The sequence below is a fragment of the Pelodiscus sinensis genome, chromosome 4, assembly GCF_049634645.1.
Source record: "Pelodiscus sinensis isolate JC-2024 chromosome 4, ASM4963464v1, whole genome shotgun sequence".
Lineage (NCBI taxonomy): Eukaryota > Metazoa > Chordata > Testudines > Trionychidae > Pelodiscus > Pelodiscus sinensis.
The window spans coordinates 50711348-50736198 of record NC_134714.1 but is presented as its reverse complement, the minus strand read 5'-3'; the positions used below and the strand labels follow the sequence as shown (position 1 = coordinate 50736198).

General features: G+C 43.1%; 1 protein-coding gene across 4 annotated transcripts in view; it reads left to right on the top strand.

Annotated features, from left to right (window-relative positions):
- The window catches only part of NUBPL (NUBP iron-sulfur cluster assembly factor, mitochondrial), a 150227-nt gene that overhangs the window by 92393 nt on the left and 32983 nt on the right, over nucleotides 1-24851 (top strand). For 3 of the 4 annotated variants that reach the window (XM_014570137.3, XM_025181342.2, XM_014570136.3), the window contains 2 exons: nucleotides 17432-17517; nucleotides 22580-22654. In XM_014570137.3, the coding sequence (XP_014425623.2) occupies nucleotides 17432-17517; nucleotides 22580-22654 (161 nt within the window). The remainder of the gene's footprint in view (nucleotides 1-17431; nucleotides 17518-22579; nucleotides 22655-24851) is intronic. The other variant, XM_006116358.4, reaches the window with a different exon arrangement.

Below are 24851 nucleotides of genomic sequence, written 5' to 3'. Positions count from 1 at the left end.
ATTGCTCACTAAAAGTGCTGTCATATGGGTGGAAATCCGGTAGATATTGCGTTTTACTAATATCAGCAGAACTGACTTAAATGAGGCCTGCGTGTTGTGTAGTTTTGTCGTAAATTTTGTATTCATGCCCGTCAGTGTAAAAAAGCTATTTGCATATGTTTGCATATATATTTGCGTGTATATGCAATCACACTTAAGTTGCAGCCCTCGGCATATGCTGTGAGTATCATTTGGGGCTTCTAAAGTTGAGTAGCCCTGATCTAGATCATCCTTGTTCACATGGTCGCTGACTTACTCAAAGAATTCTTATAGATTGCTGAGACATGAGTTCCCTTTAGAACCATGTTGATTCTTCCCCAACAAATTATGTTCACCTCTGTCTCTGATAATTCTGTTTTTTACTGTAGTTTCTACCAATTTGTTGAAGTTAGGCTTACTGGCCAATAATTGCCAGGATCGCCTCTGGGGTCTTTTGGGGTATGTCTAGACTATAGAGTTGGTTTTTTTTAAAAGTGGTCTTTTTTCGAAAAAACTTCACCTGTGTCTAGACTGCCGCTGCATTTTCGAAAATAAATTGAAAGAATGCAGCAGTTTTTTCAACAGTGCTAAGCCTCATTTTCCAAGGAATAACACCTTTTTTGAAAGAGATCTTTCGAAAAGAGGCGTGTGTGGACACGGGGGAGCCTTTTATTTCGGGGGGGGAAAAAAAAGGCCTCCAGGAAAAAGTCGTGGTGGACACTCCATCTCCACTAAACATCTCTATTGTTCCTGCCAGCAGCCAGGAGAAGCATTGTGGCAGGAAGCTAGCTCCCAGCAGGACCCTGACCACATGGCTGTCCCTGGTACTGCAAGACAGAGCCATGTCACAGCCACAAGCCCCTAGAGACTCCTCTGGTCCTTCCAGAGACATATCCTAGGACATATCCAAGGGGCAGCAGATGCTGGGCATCATCATGGTCTGGCCCAGAGATAAAGACCCTCTTGGAGCTGTGGACCAAGGAGGAGTTTCTGCAGGCCCTGCAGTCCAGGCAGATATTCATGGTCAAATGGCCGATGGTCTAGCAAAGAAAGGCCACCACCCCCACACCCCTGACCAAGTCAGAGCCAAGGTCAAGGAACTGCAGAAGGGGTATGTGAGGACCTGTGATCGCAGCTCCCGCTCTGGGGAAGCACCGCATTACTGTGCTTACTATGAGGAGCTGAACCGGGGTGGGGAACCCCTGTCTCCAGGGACAGTTGTGGAGTCTGGGATGGAGACACCTGTGCAGCAGCGGCCACAGCTCGAGGATTACAACCCTGAGGACCAGCAGCTCCTGGACGAGGAGGAGGATACTAGGTGCATGGTGACCCTCACCCTGGAGTTAGTCCCCCAGACACAGGAGGCATCTCAGATGTCTTCGGACACCAGGGAGGGAACATTAGGTGGGTGCTGTGAAGTTGCAATATAAAGTGCAGGGGAGGAGGTTAACGGGATAGTGCACTACTGTGACATGTCATGCTGATCACAGCCGGGGGGGAAGGGGGAGGCCCTATACATGTCCGACCCCAGGGAGGGACGTTCCACCCCCGCATGTGTGTGAGGCACCATCTGCTCCTGCAGACAGTGCTGCCAGGTGCAGGCATATGGGTTGGGGGCCCTGGGAGGGCCAGACTGCTCTAGGCCCCTCTGCAACCCGTGGGAACCAACTGTGGCCAGACACTTCTCTGTGCTGCTTGGCCATGAGGGGGCAGGGGGCCAGGATGGTGACCTGTACATCTCTGGGCTCCTGTGAGGTCAGGCCACACCAGGGCTTGCAGTGAGAGCATCAGCATCCCCTGTCCCTAGAACAGGTACTCAGTGCTCTCTAGGAGGGCATGCCCTCAGGAACAGTGTGAGCATGCATATCTTCCGGCGAGCCACACCTCTCCCACCACCCAGTTGGGTGCATGGAAGCCCCCACGCTGGAAGGAACGCCTCCCCTTTCCACTCCACCAGGTTGTGGTGCATACCACATGCAGCAACCACCTCGGAGATGTTGCGTTCCTCTGTGTCGAGGCGAATGAGCAGGCACCTAAACCTCCCCTTCAGATGCCTGAAGGCACATTCCACCTGCATGCGAGCCCTGTTCAGGTGCGAGTTAAATTGTTTCCTGCTGGCTTCCAGGTGGCTAGTGTAGGGCTTCGTGAACCAGGGCATAAGGGGCTACGCTACATTGGCCACAGTGCACATTGGCATCTGCACATCCTCAACTGCAAAGTTGCGCTGCGGGAAGAATGTCCCAGCCTGCAGCCAGCGGTACAAGTAGGAGTTACGGAAGATGTGGGCATCATCTTCGGCCGGTGCCGGGCCTGACCACACGATGCAAATGTCTGTAAACTGTCCCCGATGGTCAACCAGGGCCTGTAGCACAATGGAGAAGTAGCCCTTTCTGTTTATGTACTGGGCTGCTCGATGGGGCAGTGTGCGGATCGGGATGTGTGTCCCATCGAGCGCTCCACCGCAGTTCGGGAATCCTAGCCCTGCAAATAGGGCCACGACGATGTCCAGGTCTCCGAGGCAGACAGTCCTGTGCAGCAGCTCCGAATTGATGGCCCTCACCATCTGCAAAAAGAGATAAATGGAAACACACAAAACAGGAAATTAGAAGGGGTGCATGAGCCCTTGAGATGTGATCCCCCACCCCTCCCCTCCAAGACCCCAGGAGCTCCTACCCCCACCGCACCAGGGCAGGGTGAGGCCAGGAGGGCTCTTCCCACTCCTACCCCATCCCCCACTTCCCCTGCCCTTTTCCTGTTGTCCCCTCCTCCATGGACTGTCCCCCGAGAGCAACTTTATCCCATCAAGACATCCCTGACAGTAGACCTCTCCATGCCAAACTGTTGTCCCACTGAATGGTAGCTGGCGGGGGTGGCCAGCTACCACAGGGCAATAGCAACCCACTTCTCCAGGGGGATGGCGGGCCACAAGTGGGTGTCCTTCCGTTGGAGAGCAGGGGTGAGCCAGACACACAGCTCCTGGAATGTGACCTTCCACATATGGAAGTTTCAGAGCCAATGCTGGTTGTCCCACTGCTCCATGATGAGATGGTTTCACCAGTCAGAACTGGTGTTCAGCCTCCAAAATCGCCTGTCTGCTAGTAAGTTCGGTGGCAAGGATAGTGGTGCTGCCACCTGGGCGAGGGGCTGAAGGCTGGGTTCTGAGTCCAGATGGGGCAGGAGCATCATGACCAGGGCTCAACAAATTAGGTAGTCTACTCGCGAGTAGATTTTAGCCCGGCGGGGCTGCGCAGTGTGGTCGTCACGTGCACTTCCTCGTGACTGGCGAGCGGGGCTCACCGCTGCTTGGCAAGCCCTGATCATGATGGTGTCATGGAGATGCAACAGAATTTGCAGCATGGCAGCGTGGGGCCATCGCCTGCCCAGGGGCAGCTCTAGCTCCATGGCAAAAAAAAAAAAAAAAAAGTCAAACCCAGAAAAACTGACACAAAACCAAGCTGCTGTGGCATCCCAGAAAGCAGGGCAGTCACAGCACACACTGCAGCAGCTTTGCTGTCCCTCTGAGAGGTAGGGAAGCCAGCTGCAGCATCAGAGAAATGGCTGTCCAGGGGGGTCCCTTTAAGCACGCATCCCTACAAAGGGCATGCAGCAGAACCTGGAAGTAAATGTTGCCCCAATGCCCTGCCAGAAGTGTTTCCTGGTTTCCTTTTTTTGACAGAGTGTCCATGCAGTCTGGACACTCTCTTCCAAAAAAGCGCATCACTTTTTCGATCCGCTGTAAGTAGTCTAGATGCTCTATTTTGAAAGAAGCTTTTTTGGAAGATACTTTTTAAAAAAGCTTCTTTCAAAAGAAGCGTGTAGTCTAGACGTACCCTTTGAAAAGGCAGCATTACATTAGCTATCTTCTAGTTACCTAGCTGATTTCAGTGATAGGCTACATACCACAGTTAGTATTTGGAATAAAAAAAGAGAGTGCAATCTTAAAATAGATTTCCAGGAAGATATGGTAACTCAGTGTCAATGGCAGTTGTTACATAAGTCTCTCCAGTACTCTTGCTGCTAACAAATAAATATGTTCTTACCAAGAAAAATAATATGGTACTGTTGTAATGCTTCCATTCTGTTGACAGCAAAGTTACAAGCAGACAAGCTTGCGTATGCATTTATACATCCATTTCCTTTGGTGCTCCTTCCTCCTAGTTCACTTTTTAAGCAGTAACAAATAGAAATAATAGTACTGAATACCAATGTTTTGATTATTTCACTTGTGCCCAAGGCTCTTTAAAAAAGCTAAGGAACATGACATTTTATGATACACTTCTAAAAATTGTATTTTACGTGGCTATTCTTTCTAACAAACGTATTTGTCAGCTACTTGCCTAGGCTCGTGCAGAAATATTTCAGTCTGTACTTCAGAAAAATCAACTGAGATCAGTTTTTTAGCACCTTATATTACCGCTGAATATAGTGTGCAATCGGGGTATTGTATGCTGAGCATGCTTTGCATGCTTTACCTGAAATGATGTTTGAAAAAAAGGATATGAGAATAAATGAATTATATGAAAGAAAAAAACTTTTGATAAGTCAAAAACAATTGGAATATAAAGACTTACGACTTCGGCTTGCTAACGATGATCTGACAGACATAAGTTTTCCTCTGACAGTAATGTTTGTAAGATCTGAAAGCTGCTTAAGAGCATATGGGGTTTGTCTACACTTGGAAGTTTATCAGAATAGCCTTTCCTAAATAATGAATCAAGAACAGACATTTTGGTGTAAACCCCCAAGTGACTTATTTTCATCCTGGAAAAATATTTTATTACATATTGAAAATAACTTTATTTTCCATTTTACTTTTTGTATTATTAAAATACCTTTTTTAGAAAACCTTTTTTTTACTGAATTAAATTATTTTGAAATAGAACACTTTCGTTTTCTGGAACATGTGTGTTCACACACAGACTTGAACTGAAAAATAACTAAAAGTATGCATAATAATCTGTTGAGTTATTTAGGTTCCATTTACTATGTAGACAATCCCATCCCCTTACTCGCAGGAAACTGTACACACCGTTAACTGACAAAGTGAGGGTTTTATAAGAAATTCTTCAGTGTTAGAGTTAATTATATTTGCCAGTCCTTTGAATTAAACAAGTGTAAACAAAACAGTGCTCCTTTTTCCTGCCTGTTGCAGCAGTTTTATGCCAATGTAAAAATTTACACTAGTATAGCAGATTGGAGATTCAGAAGCACTGTTGAAACAGTTGTTTCCACCGTTCTTTTGACTCCTATAAACCTACTTATTCTCCACATGTTCATAGAGGCTTTTTCAAGAAAAGAAGGGTATGGACAATCATCTTTTCTAACATGTGTCTTTAAAAAAAAAAATTTTTTTTTTTCAAAACCAGCAAAAATATTCAGGTCTTCAAACTTTCTAAGGAAATAAAAATTGTTGACAAATCTCTCTCTGTCATCTTTAAAACTGGTGGAGGCTGATGATATGTATGTTCTTATGAAATTAAGCTTTCATAAGTATGGATCTGCCTAAAGGCATTTAAACCTGAATTCTAAAATGGCTGGGTTTTATTTTAACATAGTGGGGTTGGGGTATGAGTGGGCGTTAAACGAAAACTGGGATTAACTCAAGCTTTTATTTTTTCTCTATTAGTTTTCTCAAGTTAAGTGGGCAATACACAATAACAGTCCCATTTGTCATTTCCAAAAATTATTTATGTAGAGAGTGTTTATTGAAGTTGAACCTTGCCTGATTGAAATACAGTGTAATAATAAGTTTATTGTGCTTCTGCTAAAAGTGAACATAGCAGACAAAGATTGATTATCGTTCCTTGGGTCTTCATAGCTTAGATGATTATAGTAATTTATGGAGCTTGATTCTGCTCTTCAGATTTTCCTCTCTGACGTATGTTGTATATTTTTCAGTCTGGCTAGATGGAGCATTATGATTTCTGCTTTTATGTTTACCATTCTGTCAACTTATCTGCTTGCTAGATTTGTAGCTTTGAGAGCAAGAAGACAGACAACATTGAATATATCTACAATGCAAAGAAAACTCTGAGTCTGAGCGCACTGGTCAGTTTATTTGGGCCTGCAGGGCTTGGGTTATAGAGCTAAAAACAACAACCTAGATGTTCCTACTCTGCCTTGTTTGTTTAGCCCTACTTCCTGAGCCCTGTGATCCAAATCAGTTGACCTTGTCTCTGAGTCTCTGCCATGGATTTTTCTTTGCAATAAAGACATACCTAGCAAAACTGCAATTTATGGGGGATTGAGGAGCAGTAGTCCCTGTCCCACCATCCCCCAAGGTTGGAATCCCTGGATTTCATGCTTGAGATCTGCTTAAACTGCATGCCCTCATTCCAGTGACAGTTAGATACAACAGAGTTTGAGGTGTTTTCAGCTTTCCCTTTGGGGCAGGGACTTTGTTATAAAAAGAGAGAGGCAGGGTATTAAGAATAACAAAAGACCGGTCATTCGTAATTGAAGGATCATTAGATCATCATGAAAACATTTCTAGGTACTCCACTTAAAAGATGTGGAGGAGTGGAAGAGTAGTAATGAGTGGTGTGCTGCTGGGATTTGCATTTAAATCACTGCTGTTAAACTTAAGACGTTTTTTGAAAAAGGGGTGAACAAGGACTAGTCCAAAGCTGACTGCAAAAAGTTACAAAGGGATCTCACAAAACTGGGTGATTGGGCAACACAAGGGCAGATGGAATTCAGTATTGATAAGTGCAAACTAATTCACATGAAAAATATAATCCCAACTATACATTAAAAAAATGATGAGGTCTAAAATAGCTGCCACGACTCAAGAAAGAGATCTAGAAATCATTGTGGATAGTTTCCTGAAAATATCTGCTCATTGTGCAATGGCAATCTAAAAAGCTAACTGAATATTGGGAATCATTAAGAAAGGAATAGCTAATAAGACACAGTACCATATTGCCTCTATATAAAGTCATTGTATGCCCACATCTTGAATACTATATGCAGATCTGGTCACCCCATCTGAAAAAAAGATATATTGTATTTGGACTAAGTACAGAAAAGGCAACAGAAATGATTAGGGGTAAGGAACAGCTTCCATATAAGGAGAAATTAACAAGACTGGGCCTTGTCAGCTTGGCAAAGAAATGACTAAAGAGGGGGGCGAAATTATGCTAGATGTTGAGAAAATTATGAATGGCGTGGAAAAATAGAATAAGGAAATGTTGTTTATTCCTTCACTAACATAACACAAGAAGCTGACACCATTACATTTATAGGCAGCAGATTTAAAACAAACAAAATAAATTATTTGTTCACAATCAACTTGTTGAACTCTTTGCCACGAGATGGTGGAAAGGCCCAAACCATAACTTGGTTCCAATAAGAACAAAATAAGTTGAAAGAGGATAGGCCCGTCAATGGCTAGTAGCCAGAATGAGCAAGGATGGTGTCCCTAGCTTCTGTTTGCCAGATGCTGGAAATGGGTGACGGGATGAATCATGATGATTGCCTCTTCTGAAGCACCTAGCATTGACCACTGTTGGAAGACAAGATACTGGTCTGATCCGGTATGGCCATTCTGATGTTCTTATATAGAACTGAAGTGTATCTGCCTTCTTGCTGTAACCCAATAGACTCCACTCTCCTTCCAGAGCTAAGGAAGAGGCCGGGGGTATGTCTAGACTACAAGCCTCTTTTGAAAGAGATCATATAGATATCCACAAGGCTTTCAAAAAAGCGGATCGCTTTTTCGAAAGAGATCACCCAGGCAATCTGGACACTCTTTCGAAAAAGTCCTGTTTGCGTTCAAGAATGCCTTTTTTCTAAAGAGTTCTTTAAAAAAAAAAAAAGGCATTCTTCCTCGTAAAATGAGGTTTACCGCTGTTGAAAAAATCTCTGCGTTCTTTCGATTTAATTTAGAAAGAATGCGATGGCAGTCTAGATGCAGGAGAAGTGTTTTTTTTTTTTTTATGGCTACTTTTTTCGAAAAAATTGTGTAGTCTAGACATATCCCAGGAGTCCTGATGGGCTCTGTCAGGGGTTTCAGCCCCCTCCTACCAGGCCTATACAGTACCCAAAGTCCCAACGTGAAAGTCAAGGCCCCTCTATCAGGGCATATATGGTACTAGAGGCCTAGCCGCTCTGAGAAGCCTCCCCTGGCCCGGGGTTTGCTTATCCAGGGAAGGGAAAACGGTTGGTAGAGGGACCCGGGCCCTTCCTCTCCACCGGGTCCCAGCCCAGGGCCCTTTAGGCAGGGCCTATGGCTCCTGCCCACTCGGCGGGGGATCCAGCCGATACACACCGAGCCAAACTTAGTATCCTTTGCCCTGGGCTGCTTCCTACCGCGCCCCGGTTCCCCCCGGGCCCCTTCGCCCCTGCTGGGGTTGTGGGCCCGCTCCTGCCGCCCTGGGTCGGCGGCTGCTTTCTCTGTGTCAGGGTCAGACATGGGCGGCGACTCTGGTCCCAGCTGCTGCAGAAACACTGGCCTGGCCTGGTCTCCTCCCTCACCCTGCGGCCTTCTTGAGTGTAGGGCTCCTTCTGCCTTTATACCCGGCCGCTGCTGGGAGCATGCCCAGCAGGGTCGGAGGGGTGGGCTTCCTCTGCCAGCTGGGCCTGGGCTATCCCCTGTTCGTCAGTGCGGGGCCTGTCCGCCCCGTCACAAGCTCTCACTCTCTTTCCACAGAGTTAATAACAAAGTAAGAATATACATTAAAATGCTAAGGCTAACCAGTGTCCCTTAAGTGACATTACACAAGATCTCAGGATATGTTAGTATTAGAGCTGAGAGGCTCTAATATTTATTTCATTTTCTTTATTTTATGTAGGAATTAGATACAGTTCCCTTGTCAGCTAACTGTTAAGTTGTCTGCCAAAAAAGTAGAGTTTTCCAGCATCTTGGTAGTCCCTGGATAGAGTTGATGTGTGTCGTGCGGGAAGGTTGGGTGGAGTTATTTCTCCCCCTTTATTTGGTGCTTGGCTTGTCCTGAGTATGCCTAGTAACATTGCTGAAGCCTCTCACCTCCGCCCCCGCCCCACATAGTCTAACTCCCTTCCCCCTCCCCTGTCACAGCATGCACAGATCTTCCCCCAAAATCTGAAATGGCACCCCGATACCTAGTGAGAAATGGGTCTTCTAGATGAACTCTAATGGAGTTCCATGCAGTATTCTGGTTCTCTTCTATACAGCAATTTATTATTTCTTACTTGGCTGTTCTCTTTCATTTTTTTAAAGAAAAAATCGGTTGTTGCCCCATTATCAGTTACTTCTCTAATTTTCTTGGACTTTGTATTTCTCTTGAGAATAGCATGCATTGTGGTCGTGCTAGTCATATAATTTTATTAATTTTATAATTTTTTTATCCTTTCTTACAAGGTCATTACACAGAGCTTAATTTCCTGCATTTAGATGTATAGTCTCAAATATAATTTGCATGAAGTTTATATGAGGTGCAGTTTGCAGATGTGTATGTGTGAGATGTAGTATTTGTATTACATATTCTCCATTCTGTGTGTGGCTTTCTTGGAACAGGCAGTGGATGGAAACTTTCAGGCTTTCTTGGAAGATACTTGGAGTAGAGGGACTTGACTTCATGAAACCCAGGCACATTATCATGCAATTATCCCCACAATCAAGAAAAAGCTATACTGGCAATGGTTGATTGTTTTTAGGGTTGACTAGATGAAAAATGAGAAGATGAAGGTTACAACTTTAGGGTAAGGACTGACACATTATATATAGATAATCCTGTCAAACAGGATGACATTGAAGCAATACCCAAATGACAGGTAAGAAATGAAAGAATGAAATACATCTTTTAACTCTAGCTCACATGTGATATTAGCAAAAAATTATCCTCTCATTCTTTTGATTGGAGGAAGCAAATGGTGGCAATTGTCTGCTATTGTTTACTTAAAGGGGTGGTGATTAGGAAACCATGGTGATTTTTTTTATCACTATGCTCCATATTCCAGTCAAGAGACCAGTTACTTAGCATAATTCTTTAACCTTCTATAACTTTCCTTATACTATCTGTAATTCTTTAACAAAGCTATTGACTAAGGTGTGGCTAGGTAAAACAATGATTTTCCTGTTTAGTAAAAACTTCTTTCTTCTGCCACTAATCTATCTTCCAGTAAGGAATTATATTGAAATTCCCTGGGTCATTTTAGAGTGGAAATCATTAATTGCCCTACCTTCATGTTTGTTTTCCTCCTTAAGTGTTCATTGTTCTCACATTCCACCTTCAATTTGCAGAATATGCAGAGGTGGGTGCCTCACCATTTTGTCTTGAATACACATGCTTTGAGTAGCCTGCTGATTTCCTAGTATGGATGTATTCTAGTGAAGATGGAGATTTTTGTGTTCAATATCAAATTGGAAGCCATTTGGTGCAAACTAATTAATATATTATATACGGTAGCCCAGCCTCACATATACATTCATTTATATTGCATAAAGTAATCTGAAATCCAGAATAAATTGGATACAAAAGAATATATATAGAAACATAAGTAGGTTTTGCATCCATAATATACAATTTGATTATAACAAAGAGATCTGTTTCGGAAGATTATCTCTCCATTGGGTGGTGAAGGCTACAAGGACTGCAAGAAGGACCTAAGGACTTTCTTCTAGGTAGTCTGAATGATCAATCTTGATTTTAAACTACATGAGAGTGCCTATCTTTCCTCCCTTTATTTAAATGAAAGGGGAATTACTGGTAGTGAAATGTGACAGATTGATGACATTGGAGTTGACCATCGTTCTCCTCTGATAGAACAGATGTAGGATAGGTAGGACCAATGTCATTACACTTTCTACTCTGTAGAGTTTGGAGTGGATCACCATAGTTTACAAACAGGCCTGGCCCTAGGGAAAGGCAAGCAAGGCAAATGTCTTGGGTCCCATGCTGTTGAGTATTCACTGTTCACCAGCCATGCCCGGGGCCCCGCTCTTAGCATCCTGCCTTTGGCCCCTCAAACCTTTTGGCCAGGTCTGTTTACAGACTATAATACTTAATAGAAGCAGGAAGTATACACTAGTAAAATGTTGTATTAGCAGTGATATAATCATTGGCAAGCTAATATATTTACTCAGATTTACATCTCTTTGTACAGAGACAAACTGAGGAGCGTATGAGGCTTCCAGAGTACTTACTCTTCATATGTCGTCATCCTACTGCAGGGACGGCCCTAGTCTAGCTGCCAGCAACTGGTGCCTTAGGCAAACCATGCAATCGGCGCCCCCACCTCCAAATCCCTCAATGATATTGCACCACCATTTGGCGCCCCATTTAACTTGGCGCTCTAGGCGACCGCCTAGTTCACCTATATGGACGGGCCGCCCCTGTCCTACTGCTCATACACCAAGTCACAGATGTGCAAATAACCCGTTCAGTCTGCCCAGAAATTCACATAATACAAACAAGTGATAAAATTGAAGAATTTCAAGTAAGATTTGAAATGAAATTGCAATTGATGTTTCTAAGAGAGAAAAAGGTATGATTTTTAAGTTGTCTTGCTTTGAACCAGCAGAAAGAACAAGCTCCATAGCAAGGCTTCTGCACACTGGTTCATTGGAAAGAGGAATAAACAAAATCCTTTTAGAAATGTAGCTCTCTCAGAATTTACCAAACAGGAGCAAGTCACGTTTGTGCATGCAGTTTCAGTTCAGAAGATAATTTTGCATTTACCCATTTGTACAGTCGCTGGATCGCTCTTACACTTAAACCATTTCCAAGACCTTACCATCCATCCCTCCTCTAGGAGGATTAAGGTGGGCTACAAGAATGGGGAGGAGGGTGGTTCCATGCCATAGCAATCACAAGAGTCTCCAACTGCTCCCCATTTGCTCCTTTAATTAATGTCTCTTGTTAAGTCCTTTCCCAAGCCATTTATCTAGGCACTGTATCCCATCCCTATGAAGTATCTCTACTAGACATTCTCCCTACACTTAAATAATGAATTGTGGTGTATAGCCTGCAACCCTTCATGCCGTGCATGAACAGAGCCCTTCCTTAACCCACTGTGGGAGGGGCAAAAAATCCAAACTACACCCAAGCCAATTATGGTGGTAAGAGAAAAATTCCTTTCCAGCTCCCCTAAAAAGGGGGTGGCTAGAGGAATGCCCAAAGTAGAGCTTAACCAAACCTATTGTTTTACCACCTAAAGGGCAGGAAGGGTGTGTCCTGCTCCAGCCTGCTCTGTGTAAAAGGGAGGCTTCAGGGCAGGGCTGCCTCTTAAATCTTGCAGTCCTAGGGGATAAATTAGTGACGAAGCTTGACTCCTTATAATAGCAGTTTTCACCCCACCTCCCATCATAAAGCATTTTTCTCTTCATTTGGCCAGCCAGTCATATACTGTCCTGCTTAAAAGTGCAGGGTGGCCATTTTCATACCTTTTAATCTGTTCACTACCTTTACTTTCTCCTCCAATGGTCATCCTCACCAATGAGAGGCAACCTTGTTTGTTTTGTTTTTTAAAATGTCAGGTTTGTTGTGTAAGATTCTTACAGGTTGATTCAAACAGCCACATGGATTTATGTCAACATCATGCTTTTTACCATTCCCGTTTTTATATAATTGCAGTAAAGAAATTCCTTGTAGTTACAGGTTGATTTTAGAGGTTAGATCTATAATCCTCATTGATGTGACTATCTAACATTTTTTGTTTTACTTGTTAAGGCACAGTTCATATACTAAAAAAATTGTTTCTGTTAACAATGACTGCAATATTTTTGATGAAGAATGCAGATATTTGCCCAGGGCTGTCTAATTTTTGGATACTTTTAGTATTGCAGTGCTGTACACAGCAGACATTATAAATTGAAATTTTAGTACAGCTTAATGCATGAATGGCTTGACTTTTTTCATTATAGATTTAAATTTATCTTTTCTGTGCATACAAATTGATTTAACAAGTATTTCAGGTACGGGTTGCAGTCAGACTTCAATGAACTTTTTCAGTCCTGGAAAATAGTATCTAAGTATTGGAAAAAGCAGCACAATAAATTGTACTTGCTATCTGGGATTCTCGCTGGGCTTTAGCAACAGAGACATAAATACGTGATAAGTATTAGGACAGCTGCAATGGTTACATTTGTAGACACTTATTATATATGGAAAGATAAAACGAGTACTGTTGGTTTGAACATTACTAAAGGAGAAGAGAAACCCATGTGATTGATAGTACTGCATACTTATTGCTAATTATTTCCTTAAGAGAGTGACCAAATAAATGCTTTAAAACATACTGAGTATCAAGGTGGTTTTTGAAGGTAACCGAAGCTGATCTTTGTGCTATGTCGTTTTTAGAAATCAAATGTATGTTCTTTTTCTGGAAATTAGCCCTCCTTCACCACAATTCCATCCCTTGGCATGTGAATTTCCCAGAAGTTGTGCCTTTTTAAAAGCATGATAGTCCATCAAAGGAGAATGTTCAGATTTTGATTTAATCTGGAGATAATCCGCAATTTGCGTATCTTTTTCTGCTTTTCTTCTGAAAGAGGCCTTTCCGACATTTGGTCCGTCTACACAGGGAAAGATGTCGGAAAAAAAGCTCTTTTGGAACATCACTTCTTCCTCATGAAGGTTTACAGGGATGCTGACAAAATGCGTCTGCTTTTCTGACATTATTTTTGGAAAAGCAGATGGGTTCCTTGGATGTGGCAGAGCTTTTCCGGGATTCCTCTGGTATCCTGGAAAAGCTCTGTAGTCTAGATGTACCTCCTCTTAACTAATTGTGGATAGATTCCCTCAATCAAAGGGACTGCTGTTGTACCTATCTCCTCTTACTGCTTTACCCAGTCCGTGACTTTGGCCTTCATCTTGTGTGGGTTGAGCACTCTTATATGACTCAAACTCAACTAGATATTGGCTGAGACGTAGAACTACAGTCAGAGTTGGATGAGAGAGAGTGCTGCAGTTCAGTGACATCAGCATACTGAAATACTGCTCCCTCTGCCTCCTTCAACAGCTCCATATGTATGTTGAACATGATGGTTGACAGAATGGTACTGTGTTGTACCACACACCTAAGAGCTCTTCAGGAATAGGAACAAATGATGGCTATTATTCACCGAGAGCTCTCCATGAGAAAAGAATGAAGATATCGAATGGAAGCCTTGTTCTCTACCACCAAGGTTCTCTGGTGAGATAACAGCACTTCATAAACAATAGTATCAAAGGCATCTTGTAGACGTCATAATACCAGCAAGGACACTTGATTTTCTTCCATTGCCATTCGGTGCATATCCTGTGCCCTCGCCAGGTCTGTAAACAGATTGACAGGAGTCAAAGAGATCAAAGGATTTTAGGTACTGTGAGAGTTGTCACTTACATCTTTCTCACCACTATCTTACCCAAAAAGGGAATATCTGAATCTTGCCAAGAATTACAGAGTCACCATCAAACAATGCCTTTTTTAGTGAACTCAAAAACTGACTAAACACTAATGCTTCTCTCAAACAACAGGCAGCCTGCCCTCTATCACAAGTATTGACAGTCCCCATAAGTAGAGGACCAAGAACTTTATCACTAGCCTTCAGCAAACAAGAAGGACATGGATCCAAAGCCAGGTTGTCAACTGAGTTTTCTCCACACCTCAGTGAACATCACCAGATGAAACTCTAGCACAGAAGATAAGCCCTTGGTTCCTTGCTCTGCCACCACAGAAACAGCTCATCCCTAATCTGATCAGATTTATCTGAAAAATAACAAATATAATGAAAAACTTAAAAAACAACAGTCTGGTATAACTTTTAAGTATAACAAAACATGTAGATGGTATCATGAGCTTTTTGTGGACACAGTCCACTTCTTCAGATGAACAGCGTGTTGAATGTCCAGAACCAAGAATAAATGGGGAAAGGAAGAAGGGGGCCGAGGAAGGAGGGGAGGAGAGAAGGAAAAAAATTGTGTGGGGGAGAGGTAGTGGGTAGATGGGAGCAGCTAGCAGCAGTTACAGAGTAAAGCCCATACAAATTTAGCAGTCTATTTTTCTCCTTTAGGAATTTATTGCTTTTGCTATCTGTAACCAGGACAATTTTAGTTTCTTCATTTGATTACACACTAATTGTTTTTTCCTGTGTATGTCTTTAAATTAACTTTATTGGAATATTTGAATATAAAAAGCTTATTAATGTAAATTTTCAGAAGGAGCACAAATGTGACATGAAATGTTGAGCTGTTCACATACCGCAATGTTGGAATGAAGACGTAACCTCTTCTCATTGTTTAAATGGAAAACATTTTATTAATACCTGTACAACTAAAGTGTATTCATGAATATGCAATAATATTTTAGAAGTTAAAATTTTAAAAGTGAATAGAAAAATTGGAAATTACTGGAGAATAATAGCATCACAATATAATAGGAAATATATATTTGTTTAGCAAATTGCATACCTTTTTCAATTTGGACTTGTACATAGTGTTACTTTGCCCCATTTACATTATTTTGTATGTGTAAATTGTAACTTTTAATTTGTTTAAGTGTCAACTCTGGCATATATTTCATGCGATTTCAGGTCAATATGATTATATAAGAGCATTGTGATAACAAATATAGGAGAGACTTGGTGCTATTTGTGAAGTTATAACAAAAAATTCCCCAAACTGTGATTTTTCACACTGCATTCTTCTTTTTGGAATTGAGAAAATTATGAGGACATTCTTAATCCAGATGTTCCTCGTAGTGCTTTTACCTTAAAACATTTGTGCGATGCAGGAGTTACTGTTAAAAGCAAATACAGGGCATCCCTGCTATAAGTCGCCCTGGTATACATCCATTCCGCATTAAAGTCATTGACACTTGTAGGAACTGATGAGTCCTCCTATTCCCTGCTCTTAAATTGTGCAAAAAGAAAACAATTTGCACAAATGGAATTCAGCCACAAGCAAAAATTCTTCGCTTGAAGTTGTTTCGCTATAAGTCCAAGTTTTTTGGAACATGTCTTGGACTTTTAGACAGGAAGGCCTGCACAAAAGGTGGTGTTTACAATATTAATGCAGAATCTGTCAATCAAGGAACAGTAGGGTAGGACAGTATATTATAATATAGTAACCAGCAGCCTTGATAATGACTTCAGTAAAATGCTTTAAATTGTACTCCCAGCTAAATCCTATTGCTAGGCTCTAAGGCAGTGGTCACCAACCAGTAGATCGGGATCTACCAGTAGATCTTGGAACCTTTGACAGATGATCCTGAGAGATTTGGCTGGGACACTATCAAGTGCCAGCACTTCATCTGCTCCTCTCAGCACTTCTGTGCTGCCCTCTGCGTTGGAGCTCCCCAACTCTGGCAGCCTCTTGCTTGCTGTTCAGGGCATGGGAAGAAGAGGAGGAGGGGGTGCTGATGTCAGGGTGCCCCTCTCTCCACCCTGTCCCCCATCTTCACAGAGCGAGGGGGCAGGGATGGAGAGAGTTTGCTGGCTGCTTTTGGCAGTGGTGCAGGGCCAGGGTAGAGGTGAGCCTGTCCTAGCCCCCTTCACCACCACCCAGAAGTCACCTGTGGTAAGTGGTGCCTAGCTGGAGCCCTCATTCCTAACCCTAGCCGCAGTAGTGAACCCCTCCTGCCCAAACCCCTGCCCCCAGTGATAAAAGTGAGTGAGGATGGGGGAGGGAGGATGGAGTGAGCAGGGGTGGAGCCTTGGAGAAGGGGCAGAAGGGAGGCAGGGCAAGGGTATTTGGGTTTGAGGTAGATCCTGGATTGGACTTAAATTCAAAAAGTCATCTCATGGTTAAAAAGGTTGGAGACCGCTTCTCTAAGGGATATTTATATGTTTCTGACTGATAGCCAGTGTTTCCATTGTTATTCAACTAACCTGGAGATAGATCTTGAATACCCTAATTGCCTACATTTGCCACTTTCAAATCTAGTGATGAAAACATACAAGCTCTTAATCATGCAAGCAGTCGTGTTCATACCAGAAATGGAACTCAAAGATTCAACTTTTCCTAGTGTAGAGAGTGCAGGCTTATGCCCCTAGATCACTTGTCTCAATTGGCATAACCCTACCACAAAGCTAGTAGGCTGGTGCAGCTTGTCTGCCTTATGACTTATAGGCCATTGCTGCTGTTAATCCAAAGGTTCTCAAACTTTTTCAAAAAGTGGACCGCATTTTTATGTACACATTGTTTCATGGAGCATCTTTCTTTCTTTATGCCAATCTCTTTCCCACCCAGTAATATAGAAACCACTGTGATTGTCCACATAGAAAAATAGTAAAAACATCTAATTATTTTTAGCTCTCCATACCATAATTTGAGATCTTGGAATCCGGTCATTTATAGTCTAAACCGAAAGTCATAAATATCATATTTAACATATAATCTACGTGTATAAAGAAGCAATTTTTTTTTCAGAAGTAGAGTGTATTCCAAAATCAGCTTTGTAGTTTCATTTACAGTGTAAGTTTTAAATCTAATTTGACATTTTCTGTTCCCAGGGGCAGTGATTGTTTCTACTCCACAAGACATTGCTTTACTGGATGCGCGCAAAGGAGCCGAGATGTTTCGAAAAGTCCATGTGCCTGTAAGTAGTTACAGATAAATATATTGAATTCTTCCAAAGAGTAAACCATTTCTAAATTGTGGACAAGGTTGAATTTATTAAATAAACTATTGAATTTAACAAATTCTATTTTAATACAGCACTTAAAAACTTTCTCTATGCTGCGATATTAAAAAAAAGAAACCTGCTTACTTGCCTTAACAGGACGATGGAAAGAATCTATTCTGGCATTTAACTGAAGGTACAAAACAGTATTGTGCCTTGAAAATTAGTTTCCAATTAGTGCCAATTAGTTTCCAATAGCTTGCATTATAAATAAACCTTCTGTGTCCATTATTTATCTACTCTTTATATACACCATATTCCTTTGCTGATGATTAGGTAGCGGTTTTCACAAAAAAGTTATTTTCCCTTGGGATTTTCATGTTATTAATTAGAGAAACACTTCGAAGTGGAATACGTCCTGTGGTTTTGGCTATAGAGTTAAACTGGGCTCAGGCTTGGGGACCATTTTTGGTATACTAAAATAACAAAGTAAAATTACAGCCCTTAAAACATCATTTCAGATGGTGAGCACTGTTATGAGATTTATTCAACATTGGGCACCTCTTTTTGGCTGTTCCTGGAGATGAAGCTCCAATCAGGTCTGATGCCCCTTCTTCTGACAGCTGTTGGAATCATAGAATACTAGGACTGAAAGGGATCTCGAGAGGTCATCGAGTCCAGTCCCCTGCCCTCATGGCAGGACCAAATACTGTCTAGACCATCCCCGATAGACATTTATCTAACCTATTCTTAAATATCTCCACAGATGGAGATTCCACAACCTCCCTGGGCAATTTATTCCAGTGTTTGACTACCCTGACAGTTAGGAACTTTTTCCTAATGTCCAACCTAAACCTCCCTTGCTGCACTTTAAGCTCATTGCTTCTTGTTCTTTCCTCAGAGGCCAGGATGAACAAGTTTTCTCCCTCCTCCTTATGACACCCTTTTAGGTACCTGAAAACGGCTATCATGTCCCCCCCTCAATTTTCTCTTTTCCAAACTAAACAAACGCAGTTCTTTCAGCCTTCCTTCATAGGTCATGTTCTCTAGACCATTAATCATTTGTGTTGCTCTTCTCTGGACCCTCTCCAATTTCTCCACATCTTTCTTGAAATGCGGTGCCCAGAACTGGACACACTACTCCAACTGAGGCCTAACTAGTGCAGAGTAGAGCGGAAGAATGACTTCTTGTGTCTTGCTCACAATACACCTGTTAATGCATCCCAGAATCATGTTTGCTTTTTTTTACAACAGCATCACACTATTGACTCATATTTAGCTTGTGGTCCACTATAACCCCTAGATCTCTTTCTGCCGTATTCCTTCCTAGTCAGTCGCTTCCCATTCTGTGTGTGTGAAACTGATTGTTCTATCCTAAGTGGAGCATTTTGCATTTGTCTTTATTAAACTTCATCCTGTTTACCTCAGACCATTTCTCCAATTTGTCCAGATCATTTTGAATTATGACCCTATCCTCCAGATTAGTTGCAACTCTTCCCAGCTTGGTATCATCTGCAAACTTAATAAGCGTACTTTCAATGCCAGTATCTAAATTGTTGATGAATATATTGAACAGAGCCAGGCCCAAAACAGACCCCTGTGGAACCCCACTTGTTATACCTTTCCAGCAGGATTGAGAACCATTAATAACTACTCTCTGAGTACAGTTATCCAGCCAGTTATTCACCCACCTTATAGTAGCCCCATCTAAGATGTATTTGCCTAGTTTATTGATAAAAATATCATGTGAGACCGTATCAAATGCCTTACCAAAGTCTAGGTATACCACATCCACCACTTCTCCTTTATCCACAAGACTCATTATCCTATCAGATTGGTTTGACATGATTTGTTCTTTACAAATCCATGCTGGCTGTTTCCCATCACCTTACCACCATCCAAGTGTTTGCAGATGATTTCCTTAATTACTCGCTCCATTATCTTTCCTGGCACAGAAGTTAAACTAACTGGTTTGTAGTTTCCTGGGTTGGTCTTCTTTCCCTTTTTATAGATGGGCACTATATTTGCCCTTTTCCCAGTCTTCTGGAATCTCTCCTGTCTCCCATGATTTTCCAAAGATGATCTCTAGAGGCTCAGATACCTCCTCCTATCAGCTCTTTGAGTATTCTAGGATGCATTTCCTCAGGCCCTGATGACTTGCAGGCATCTAACTTTTCTAAGTGATTTTTAACTTGTTTTTTTGTTTTAATTTTATCTTCTTAAACCTACTTACTTCCCACTAGCATTCACTATGTTAGGCATTCCTTCATCAGACTTCTCGGTGAAGACCGAATCAAAGAAGTCATTAAGCATTTCTGCCATTTCCAAGTTTCCTGTTACTGTTTCTCCCTCCTCACTGAGCAGTGGGCCTACCCTGTCCTTGGTCTTCCTCTTGCTCCTAATGTATTTATAAAAAGTCTTCTTGTTTCCCTTTTTTCCCATAGCTATTTTGAGCTATTTTGTGCCTTTGCCTTTCTAATCTTGCTCCTGTATTTCTGTGTTGTTTGCCTATATTCATTCTTTGTAATTTGTCCTAGTTTCCATTTTTTATAGGACTCCTTGTTTATTTTTAGATCATGCAACCACATTTTTAGATCGTGGTTAAGCCAAGGCAGTCTTTTGCCATATTTGCTATCTTTCCTATGCAGTGGAATAGCTTGCTTTTGGGCCCTTAACAATGTCCCTTTGAAAAACTGCCAACTCTCCTCAGTTGTTTTTCCCCTCGGTCTTGATTCCCATGGGTCCTTACTTATCAGCTCTCTGAGCTTATCAAAATCCGCCTTCCTGAAATCCATTGTCTCTATTTTGCTGTTCTCCCTTCTACCCTTCCTTAGAATTGTGAACTCTATGATTTCATGTTCACTTTCACCCAAGCTGTCTTCCCTCTTTCAAATTCTCCTCCCTATTTGTTAAAATCAAATGTAGAACAGCTTCCCCCCCCGGTTGCTTTTTCAACCTTCTGAAATAAAAAATTGTCACCAATGCAGTCCAAGAACTTATTGGATAGTCTGTGCCCTGCTGTGTTATTTTCCCAACATATATCTGGATAGTTGAAGTCCCTCTTCACCACCAAATCTTGGGCTTTGGATGATTTTGTTAGTTATTTAAAAAAAGCCTCATCCACCTCTTCCGCCTGGGTAGGTGGCCTGTAGTAGACTCCTTGCATGACATCACCCTTGTTTTTTACCCCTTTTACCCTAACGCAGAGACTCGCAACACTTCTATCTGGTACGTCCATCTCCACCTCAGTCCAAGTGTGTACATTTTTAATATATAAGGCAATACTGCCTCCCTTTTTTCTCTGGCTATCCTTCCTGAGCAAGCTGTACCCTTCCATCCCAACATGCCAATCGTGTATTATCCCCCCAAGTTTCTGTGATGCCAATAATGTCATAGTTGTTATTATTTATTAGCACTTCCAGTTTTTCCTGCTTATTGCCCATATTTCTCGCATTTGCATATAGACATCTAAGATACTGATTTGATCTTGCCTCCCAGTTTTGCCCTGACTCCCCTCCCCCCCCTCTCTCTCTTTCTCTCTTAAAGTTTGTGTCCCCCTACCCCCAAACATTAGCTGTTCTAAGATGAATCTGATAGTCTGATGTGTGTAAAGTTGTTAGTTTAATATTTATTTTGCAGTAGTGTGCGGAGGCTTCCATCAGAATTAGGTATGTGAAAGGTTAGCCAGTAAGCATCACTCGTAATGGGTGATGCATACTGATTCCATTTAACCAGTGGGGCCTGGAGCTGTGGCCAGGGAACTGCTCCATCCCCACGCAGTCTGTTGTAGACCGGGTTTCTTCAGCTTGCTGGACCAGGCAAGGATTGTTCCAGCTGGGCTGGAGCAACTTCTGCCTATGGTGGAGGGGGAAAGGGGCGTGAGGAGGCTGCTCCAGATTGGCTGTGGTGGGCAGGATGGGTGCTCTAGCTTACCGAGGCTGGAGCGGCCATCCTCCACCTGCCCTCCCTTTAATCAGTTAACCAGTTAAACATCACATTAGCTTGCCTTCTACAGAATGGTCCTATAGAGGCTGTGTCATAATGGTGATAAACGGGCTACTTAACACAATCAGTCTCATAAGAACAGCCATACTGGGTCAGACCAACGGTCCATCAAGCCCAGTATCCTGTCTGCTGACAGTGGCCAATACCAGATGCCCCAGAGGGAGGGGACACAACAGGTAATCCTCACATGATCCCTCCTGTGTCACCCACCTCCAGAGAATGAGAGGCTAGGGACACCATTCCTACCCAATCCTGACTAATAGCCATTGATGGACCTAACGTCCATGAATTTATCTAGCGTTTTTTTGAACCCTGTTAAAGTCCTAGCCTTCACCACATCCTCTGGCAAGGAATTCCACAGGTTGACTGTGCGCTGAGTGAAGAAAAACTTCCTACTGTTTGTTTTAAACCTCCTTTTTTAAAATGTTCTTTAGTAGATCCACAGAGAGCCTCTCCCCAGTCCTCTGCTTTGGAACTCAGATCTTAAGATGAAGGAATTGTGAGTGTGTGTGTGTAATATTTGTACCTTTCCCATTTACTTTTTAAAAGTTTCTGTGGCCATGTGGCCAGCCTGTCAAGTCCTATAGTGTGGATTTGTAGAAGCAATAGTTTTGGGGAACAAGAGTTAATATGGATCTATAAGTAAACCCCTATACAAAAATAAAAAAGTTGTTCTCAGATTACTAATGGCACTCGAGGCTAAAAATGTATGTGGCATATATACGTCTTTGGATCATCATGTGTTTACCTGTGTATGGTATGTGTATTGTTATATGACAGTGATCACCAACCAGTAGATCAGGATCTACTGGTAGACCTTTGAGCCTGTGAAAGGTGATCCTGACTGTTTTGTCAAAGAGGCTATCAGGGGCCGGCACATGAGCTGATCCTCCCCACGCTGCTCTGTATCTCCTGCCTTTTTCCTTGGAGCTGTGCCCTCAGGATCCTTGTGCTTTCTGTGCAGGCAGGGGAGGGAGAGGAGCAGTGCTCATGTCAAGATGCCCCTCTCCCACTCTGTATCCTATCTCCACAGAGCAGAGAGGGGACACCAGGACTTGGGATTAAGTTTGCTGACCACTTTTGGAAGCGGTGCAGAGCTAGGACAAGGGTGAGCCTGCTTTAGCCTCACTGCACCACCACCCAGGAGCACCTGAGATAAACAGTGCCCAGCTGGAGCGCACATCCTGAAACTCTACACCAGTCATGAACCCCCTCCAGCACTCCTAGCCCCTGCCCCAGCCCTGAGCGCTCCTGCATCTAAATGTCCTCCTACCAGAGCCTGCACCTAGAACCCCCTTCTCCCAGAACCCTCTCTGCACTCCAACTGCCTGCCCCAAACTCAGCTCAGAGCCCCTTTCACACTCCAAATCCCTTAATCCAAGACCAAAGCCTGTACCCCAATCCTCTGTCCCAGCCTGGTGAAAGTGAGGGAGGATGGAGGGAGGGGGAGGGGCGGCTCGGAGAAGGGGTAAAAGGAGACCCAGCAAGGGTATTTGGGTTTGAGGTAGATCTTGGGTTGCCCTTAAATTCAAAAAGTGATCTTGTGCTTAAAAAGGTTGGAGACCACTGTAATAAGATGATCAGGCATTTACACGCTGTTAGTTTGATTTCCCTTGTGTTGTCTCTCTCTTCTCCTCCTTAGCACTTGTGCATGTCCTGAATTACTTTAATTTTAAGGGGAAAAAAAACCAGTCTCGCATCTTCAAAGGTTTGCCTCACTCAAGTACAAGAAACAATTATTACTCACTACATGTACCACTAAGTTTCATTACTGTTAATGTCAGTCATCATTCTCTGTGGGGATTTAGCCTGATATAAACCTATCTTGCTAAGATTATTTTGTGGCTGATTACTGTAGTGGAGCAAATTTTACGAGGTGCTGAATTCTTTCAACTCCCACTGAGTTCAATACCACAAAAGGCAGCATGATCTAGGGTGGTTAAGATCAGGCCTATGAAATGTAAATTACTGTTAAGAGAGATCTCAGGAAAGAGGTACAAAAATATTAAATACAGTTAAATGTTACAGTAAACGAAGAAACTGATTTGAATGAAGATCAGTGAAACAGCTGTGGTCTGCTTCTGTCTTTAATTTACCTTATTCTAATTAGTTGCTGCTGCATAAGTGATGGCACAAATATTTGAGATCATACAAAGTTTGGAAAGTTCAGTAATAGCTATAGGCATTTTGGGAAAATTGATAGGGTAACTGTGGAGGGGTGTCACAACCCCGCACTCAGGAGAGTCTGGGGGGGCCCCAGGAGAAGGGACTATGAGGCAAGGCGGCCTGCGGAAAACCTGTGGGAGCAGTCGCACAGGGGCCACGGGAAGCGGATGCCCAACCCTGACCAGACCCCAGCGCCAAGAACGCCAGTCAGGCAAGCTGGCCTGCACAGGCGGATGACATCAGTGCCGTGCGACCTGATCTTGGGGCTCTGGGTAAGGATGTCAGGGCCGAGCGTGACGGCCCGATGGTGCTGGGCAATGACATCACCCACCAGGACAGCGGGTCGTTGAAATAGAGACCCGAAGAAGGACCTAAGGGGGGCAGGATGGGGACTCAAAGGAGAGGAGGCCCAACACCGAGTGAGGTAACTCAGACCCTGGGATTGTCGGGAACGGGGGAACGAAGGTGGCGGGGTAGGAAGTGGCCCAGGGCGGGGCCGTGGAACCTGAGAGCGGGTGAGTTGAGGGGTTACTGCCCCACACGCTGGACAGGAAGTGGTCTCCCTGCCTTAGGGCTCTGGGCCGGGATTCGGGAGAGTGGGTGGGCCCGAGTCCACCTACCCGACGCCCCTAGTGCTCGAGGCATGATCAGCCGGTGCGAGAAGGACCGGAGCGGATTTTGCGACAGGTCACACCATGGGGACTCAATGGAATCTGGGTGAGGGGGTGGTGCACAATAAAGACGCCTCTAGAGAGATGAATGTGGAGCTTTGACTTCGTACAGTAACAGCTTTGACTCCAAATGTCCTGTGAATCACGAGTCTATGAACCTTTTAATGATAGCCTTGTAATTTTTTCGTTGAATTAATTTTTAAATTTAACTTTAAAATGTAAAATCAAAAGTGTAAAAGGAATTGACATTGAATGGGTAATAGGGGATGGCTCACTTGATTACCTTTTCTATCAATACCTTCTGTAGCACCTGACACTGGCCACCATTGGAAGACAGAATACTAGACTATATGGACCTTTGATATGACCCAGCATTGCCATTCAAATGTTTAGAAAGGAGCAGCTTTCCATAGAAGTTGATGGTCTCTTGGCTACCCAACACAAAGCCCTTGAAGGATTTTGCATGTA